Below are 8025 nucleotides of genomic sequence, written 5' to 3' on the forward strand. Positions count from 1 at the left end.
CTAGATTGTGACGTATTATTGTAACGAACATATAATTTTAAAATTCACACATTAACCATGTTAACCTTTTCAGTTGACCTTTCCAACTGTAGTCAAAATATTATATAACATATGTGCGTTGTTTACCTTATCGATCTACGTTTCTTATGTGGACTGAATCTCAGATTTTGTTTTCAGTCAAACCATATAAAATCATCAAACGCCATAATATACTTTTTGTTTCGTCCTTTTTTCTATACGTTAGAGGTTTTTTTCACACAAAAAACCTACACGTGTTCAATGTAATATGTCCTTCTGACAACATTGGTTTCATTGACAATCATGCATATAATATCCTTTATCTATTGATGTGTTTTGGTTGGAAAGAATATTGTTTCAACTGTTTTTGACATTTGAATTGCTGCAATTAATTTAAATGTTTTATATTGTAGCAGCTAAACCAGATGTTTTTCTTTTTTTCCATTGTTTTGAATGGGACTACATGTGTGTTATAAAATGTAACGCAACAGATATGCCATTGGATGCTACGGTAAATGAAATATTTATGCATTACCGCAGCACTAACATTATCAATCACCAGAAAATTGAATAAAGACAATAGTAGTATACCGCTGTTTATAAGGTATAAATCGATTGCGAGAAAACCGAGGGAAACACATCATCTATGAATAAAAACAGAAACACCGCAGTGCAACAAAAATCAAACGACATAGCAGCATTCATTGAAAGAACTATTAGATAATACTGTTATTTTCCTGACTTGTTAGAGGACATTTTAAGAAATGAATGGTGTGTTGAACCTGTTTTTTTTTACTTAAAGTGGTAAATCGATTGAGAGAAAACATATGCGGGTTAAAAATAAATTAAACTGAGGAAATCACTTTAAATATAAGAGCAAAACAACGAAACAACACAAACACTGAAGTGCAACATAACCAAAACGACAATGCAACACACACAGAAACGAACTATAAGATAACAATTGCCATTTTCCTGTCTTGCTACAGAACATTTTGAAAAAAATGATAAATTGAACTTTGTTTTGATGCTTGCCAAACCTCGCGCTTATATCACGTTAAAACAAGGCAAATTCCGTATTACATGCCGTATCAACCTCGACAATATCAATAAAGGCCATCGGGATGATATGACATATGATACGGATTTTTCCATGTTTTAGTCTCTATAATGCGTCAAACGCTCTCTTTTTGATTAAACTAAATAAAAAAAAATCAAAGCTATCAACTTAAATCCCACAAGTGCTGCACCAGTTTATCTAAGTAAATGTGTTAATTTCACAAATAACGTACATCGTTTTTATCATGCGAATTATATCTCCAATAAACCAAAATGGTTGCTCCCTTAAATCTTATTTAGTGTTATGAATTAAAGATTTGTTCGTATGTTATTGTAGATACATCTATCAAAGACCTCTCCAGAAAACGACATTGTTTACGGTAAGTCTGACTATACCCAAGTCAGAAGCCTGTAATTCAGTGGTTGTCGTTTGTTTATGTGTTACATATTTGGTTTTCGTTCATTTTTTTTTTACATAAATAAGGCCGTTAGTTTTCTCGTTTGAATTGTTTTACATTGTCTTATCAGAGCCTTTTATAGCTGACTATGCGATATGGGCTTTGCTCATTGTTGAAGGCCGCACGGTGATCTATAGTTGTTAATGTTTGTGTCATTTTGATCTTTTGTGAATAATTATCTCATTGGCAATCATACCACATCTTCTTTTTTATATATTCTTTTATATGTAACATGGGATCAATAAGGTTAACCTTGAATATTTGTTAATAAAATGACAACTGCTATTAATTTATATTCAATCGTCACCCGTCATGTGAATTATTTTGTTCAGATGGTTAGAATGTCACAATCTGGAATTTAAAATTTTCTGCAATTTTCTGATCAAAGACGACTATTTTGTTATCTGAAGATTTACTATAGTTATTGAAGGTTTCAGGCTTATAAGGCCGCCACTTTATGACGCTTGTGTGTTTGAAATACTGCACATACATGTCGTATTGATCCACAAATTTAAATGGTGACAAAAAACCTGTCTCTGCACTTTTGTTCTTCTATCTGAAGTTTATGTGTAAGTACGAAACACCCACATATTGGTGAAATCCATGTTGTGTTAACTTGTACACCATAATTATTAACCTTAATTTACGTGTAGTATAGATATGTTTCGATTTACAAAAAAATATGTATCAAATTATGCAGTAGATTTTTGTTTTCAAACATGAAAAGAAACGGTGTGTTTCATTTTATTTTCTTCAAGTTGTTAAAAGTGATTTTGTACAAATGTCGTTCCATATTAACGTTTAACCGAATTAATTTAATTATTTCAGAATTTTCGGATAAACAGCCACAATACACTTACACGCAACGCTCTAATTTCGTTACAATCTTCATGGACCCATTTTACAAAACATGGGAAGGTTATTATACGTGTACAGTAAAGGAGAATACGGCTACACATAAAACATGGACAACAGATCCCGTATATTTAAAGTCTCCAATAAATGAAAGCAACACAGGTAAGTAAAACAATCAATACTTTGACAGGTGGAAACTAAGGTTATAAAAAATATATCATCAGTGGTGTGATATAATACACATTGTAATTATTGAATTACAGCCTATGTGTATATGAATAAATAAAGACAACAGTAGTATACCGCTGTTCAAAAGTCATAAATCGATTGAGAGAAGACAAATCCGGGTTAAAATGTGTACATGGCTAACCTGAACCGATCCAGTGTGGGATTGATGTTTTCTCTATCATTTCAAATGAATTATGAAAGAACAACTAATTGAAGAATTCATAAAGCCTTCCCAAATCGACTAGACGTACACAAAAATATTTGCCATCGATTACGCATTTCTAAATTTCATGTAACTCAACTTTTTGGAATTTTGAATCCTCAACGCTCTTCAACTTTTCATATTAAAAACCCATTGGTGGCCTTCAGCTGTTGTCTGCTCTATGGTCGGTTGTTGTCGCTTTGACACATTCTCCATTGCTATTCTAAATTCTATTTACGTTTTATGAAACTAATTGTAAACAACTTTACTGTACACGACGTTTGCTGTTAACACGGCCTTAGTTTCAACATAAACTATCATAGATATAGGAAGATGTGTTTGGGTGCCAATGAGACTACCCTTCTTTCAAGTAGCAACGCATCAGTCTGTTGCTCTTATTTGATAGTTCAAACAACTATAGTCATCAAGTTCCGATTAAATGGTTGCTTCATCATTAACCCTACTAAATCTCTTTATATTTTTTTTTAAATTGCCAAATATCTTATCATTTAATATTTTTCGGCACAAATACCATTCTTTTTAAGCTTCTCGATTGCGATCGGATAATTATATTATTGTTTGTACCTTTAATGTGATAAAATGCTCTCTTATACATCTATTTTGTATTTGTAATTTCAATACACCAATTTTGAAATTCCTTTGTAAAGCCATTCAATCGACGAGTTTATGTGACTATCAATAGAGATTACAATAGTGTTTTCTATAATTATAGTAGTTACACCAACAACAAAGTCTTGTAAACATTTTGAATGGACGGTTGTAATGTAATCATGTGCAGTGTTACATGCATGCATAGCAACATTCATTTTCGAGCTTGTAATTGTAAATGTCATTTACTCTTCAAATGCATGCGTTAGGCAGTGTGTTATTAAGAACATCAAAGACACCCTGATAATATAACATATCAGAAATATATAGCGGAATCGTTGTTTAAGTCAAATGTGTTTAATCGAATATAATCGAAGCGGTTTTTAAATGAAATCATATATCCTTATGCATGTACTTACAGTTGTCGTCTATCAATTTTTCAATTGAACGTTTTGCGACAGTAGTAAATAAAATCAACTAAAAGTATTAAAATGTTATTTTATGTGTTTTGAATATTAACAGCTCCAGCAAGAATCAATTACGTAAACGGACACTATTAAAAAGTGGTGAAGGTGTTCGGTTTCGATGCTCTGTTGACGGTATCCCAGAGCCCAAAGTAACATGGAAAAAGAAAGGAAATGAGGAATTTTTGTCTATGGTACGGATGTTTGTCAGAATTGAATGCACTTCTCTGTACTGGAAATTTCTTTTTAATGTTCCGTCCGATTGGTTATTGTCACACAAATCGAAATGCATTATTGTCAGGATACATACATCCTTTGAAAACTAATAACAAAAGCTGATTAGCAGAGTTGAGAAAAGTTAAGAAAAGTCCCAAATCAAATGTCAAAATCTAAAGCTCCAACATGCCAAACGAATGGATAACACCTGTCATATTCTCGACTTGGTACAAACATTTTCTTATGCAGAAAATGGTGCATTGGACCTTGTTGTATAGCCAGCTTAATCTCTCACTTGTATGACAATCGCATCAAATTCCATTATATTGACAACTTTTTTCTTAACAGCAAAACAAAATAAACAATAAGCGAATCTTCATGCCTATCATGTAGTAACAATAACAAGTTAGAAATTGTCAGAGCAGTTACGATCAGATATATGTAATTGAATCTTATGGATTAAACCTGGTTTTATAGCTAGCTGAAACTGATTTGTATGTCAATCCATTTTATGTAATGAATTTCATTGTATTTACAACATATAAAAGAAGCATTGTGTAAACCGTTATTGATTTCTGTTTGAATTGGTATTTAAAAATGTAATACTAAGTATTTATAATTTTGTTTCAGGGACCTGTGTTACATTTCCCTTCAATAACCAGAGAGGACCAAGGACAATATGTTTGCGTGGCTGATAATGGAATTAGAAAGACCAACAAAACTGCAAATCAAATATATGTTACAACTTTTAAACCAGTCATTAAATATGCCAACCCAACTGCAGGTGTTATAACATTACGACAGGATGAAGTAAACTCACACCACATCTTCCTATATCTATATAACACACTAAAAGAAACCAACATGGAGTATAAAGAAATGGCAGTTATAGTAGAAGGTGTATTTTTTTAATTACAACAAACCCATACTCTCTCTACTTTTTGACTTACGTGTTCTTTTCTAGCAACAAATGTTCATTTGTTATTGAATGATTTAGTATTTTATAACACACATTCATTTCTAGATTACTGTTGCCAAAACAGATGCTTAGCTGTTGTCGAGACTGCTTGATCTGCTCTTAAAGCATGTTCAACTTCAGTTAATGTGTTCATTTGTTGTCCTTTTAAAGTAGATATATGAAAATATCATGAAATTCATCCTACCCGATCCAGGCAGTAAAGAAATCGGTTTGTACAAATAAGTTGGTAGTCTTGTTGTTAAGCTTCTTCAGAGGATAATATAAAATTGTATTACCTTTTCAGAGTTGGGAATTTGAAGTTCGTCAATTTTCACCGTTATTTAATGATTTTATAAAAGGTTGTAATATTAGAAAAAAATACTTTATAAACATAGTTATAAAGTTTTAACCCCGCCAAACTTTTTTGGTGCATGTAGTTCAGTGGCTGCCGATGCCATTTTGTTATATTCGTTTCTAGTTTATTGTCTTGATATGTTTTGAATTATATATACCGTCAGTGATTGTCGTTTGTTGATGTTGACACCTACGTTAAAATTAGAAGACATGATACATTTTCTGAATATCGTTATTGTTCCCGATTCGTACATCATGTACATTTATTATAAGACTATCCTGATCCACAAGTGACTTAGTTGAAGGACAATAAAACTTGTTATTATTCACAATTTAAACATTATTTATAAGTTATCCTGTTCCACAAGTCACTTAGTGGAAATGTCAATGTATATCGTTATCATTCTTTATTTATGTTTTAATGATTAGGTTATCCTGATCCACAAGTTACTTGGTGGAAGATTAATGAAAATGGCAGAGAGCGACTACCTGAAGATTCTAGTAGTTTCTGGAATCGTGGATTTGAATTCTACAGCGAATCAATCCGCAATGATGAAAGTTTCTACCCAGATGAAGGATCGAAATCGATTAGGTTACGAATATATAATGTTTCTCCTGTAGACCTTGGAACCTATGTCGTTAAAGCAGAGAACCAACTTGGTACAGCTGAGTTAACATTTACAATGAAAAGTAAGGTCATTTAACATGTGTATGCCCTCGTTTAAAAAATGGGGGATATACTGTTTTACCTTTATCTGTCTCTCCATTCGTTCATCAATCCGTCAGTATGCTAACTATTGTATTGCAAATGTTTTTATTCTAAATTTAATATGTTCATTTGTAACATTTTTAAACCCCTTTTTTTTTTAAGTCACATGTATCTAGCAATGAAATGTTTTCCTGGTATAAAAGTAAATATTTGCAATGGTCTACCAATTCAATCAAACCGATTCATCTTCAAACACGTGCAGCATATGAAATCACGTGATTCCTAAACGCCTGTTGAAGGTTATATTATACATTTACGACGGAACACAATAATACTCAAATTTGTATATGACCTCTTGTCATTGTCGGTTTTGAACTTATTATCTTAACTTTACTTGTATTTTAATTTTATTTTATAAGAGTACATTTCTACTATATTTGAGTATTACTGTTGAATGTCTTTAAATGTATCTTATTTGCTAAATTAGTTTGGGAAAACAAATCATTAAATTAGGCTTATATCAAGTTCATAATATTCATTTTTTGAAATTATTTTATGACTTATCATTTTATTTTATCATTACAGTTGAGTCTAACTAACATATAACTAGAGGATATGAAACAACTACCAGAAGTAACCAGCTCATCTATCATTTAGCTAATACTTTCCTGAATCTACAATATAATAAAAGATTTTCTGCCAATAATGTTTAAATTTTTTTTCTATTTTTATATAGAAAATTAAAATAAAAAAATCGTATTATAACGCAAGATCATGTTAGACCATACAGTAAGCACATATGTAAAAAAGCATAAGACACAAAATATGTAGTCCAACCACAAGTGACTCGACTAATCTGACAACTCACATAACGACTCAGCACAAAAAGCATACCCATTGGATCCACACGTACACGTATAAGAAAGTCACAACACAATGCGCGAAAGCCTTAAACCATAAGTACCATTCCAGGTCGTTACAAACAACGAACTTCGGACATAACAAAATATCCAATTGGATAAGAAACCCAATTGATGAACAATTTTTAAATTATACCGCAAGAAAACACCTTCATAGCCAAACATGCCATTACATGATGATTCTAGCTACTTTTATGTAGTGGCTTTTGTATGAATTTTTCTCAGAGGATTAAAAAATAAAATTTCAAAATTGATAAATTCAGAGGAAAATCAAAAACGAAAAGTTCCTAATCAAATGGCAAAATATAATCACTAAAACACAAAAAATAATCATATTCCTGACTTGTACATACATTTTCTCATGTAGAAAAGGTGGATTAAACCTGGTTTTAAAGCAAGCTAAATCTATCACTCTGAAAGGAAGAAATGAACAACTAAGCATACCTAGTTCCAATATAAATGTAAATTGAGTTATGTCGATCAAGACGAAGAACTGTAAATTAAGAAATTATTGCGAGGTTTTGAGGTATAATATAAATGCGTCATGATGAGAATTGCAATGATAGAAACTGGCATTGTAAAATCGATACACACATATGAATGCATATTTCTTGAATTCGTTATGATAGTTATCGTGTTGTTGTCCATGTTTTTATAAATCGCAATAATGAATACACGGAATAATTTCTGAGTGTACAGTAATTTGTAATATTTGAAACGACTGATTGGACACATTTTTTTTTATTTTCTGTGCTAATAAATGCCTGCACATTTAGGACGTTCAGAACTGATAAAACTACAAATAAACGGTTTTTAACATACCTATTATATCAAATAAGTTTAAGAAAATGTGATATGTGACACCTATTTTCAGAGTCAAATCGACGTTGATATACCCAATTATAGGTCACCATACGTTATTGTAAAAGGGGTTTTATATATGTCATTTGTAGAAGAACTTACATAATTAAACAT

At 31.5% G+C, this 8025-nt stretch overlaps 1 protein-coding gene across 1 annotated transcript; it reads left to right on the forward strand.

Annotated features, from left to right (window-relative positions):
• The first annotated feature begins 435 nt into the window (after window positions 1-435).
• LOC134727477 (lachesin-like) lies at window positions 436-6829 on the forward strand. The gene is made up of 8 exons (XM_063591858.1): window positions 436-529; window positions 1415-1457; window positions 2364-2552; window positions 3554-3605; window positions 3952-4087; window positions 4740-5007; window positions 5851-6111; window positions 6716-6829. The coding sequence occupies exons 1-8, from the start codon at window positions 482-484 to the stop codon at window positions 6727-6729; spliced, it is 1011 nt and encodes a 336-aa protein (XP_063447928.1). The 5' UTR covers window positions 436-481; the 3' UTR covers window positions 6730-6829.
• The last annotated feature ends 1196 nt before the right edge of the window (window positions 6830-8025 follow it).

Source organism: Mytilus trossulus, chromosome 8 (genome assembly GCF_036588685.1).
Source record: "Mytilus trossulus isolate FHL-02 chromosome 8, PNRI_Mtr1.1.1.hap1, whole genome shotgun sequence".
In the NCBI taxonomy this organism is placed as follows: domain Eukaryota; kingdom Metazoa; phylum Mollusca; class Bivalvia; order Mytilida; family Mytilidae; genus Mytilus; species Mytilus trossulus.

Coding starts and splice junctions, on each gene's coding strand:
- LOC134727477 (XM_063591858.1), top strand. CDS start 482: ATGTGTGTTATAAAATGTAACGCAACAGATATGCCATTGGATGCTACG. Junction 4,088..4,739: donor ATGAGGAATTTTTGTCTATG/GTACGGATGTTT, acceptor ATTTTGTTTCAG/GGACCTGTGTTACATTTCCC. Junction 5,008..5,850: donor AATGGCAGTTATAGTAGAAG/GTGTATTTTTTT, acceptor TTTAATGATTAG/GTTATCCTGATCCACAAGTT.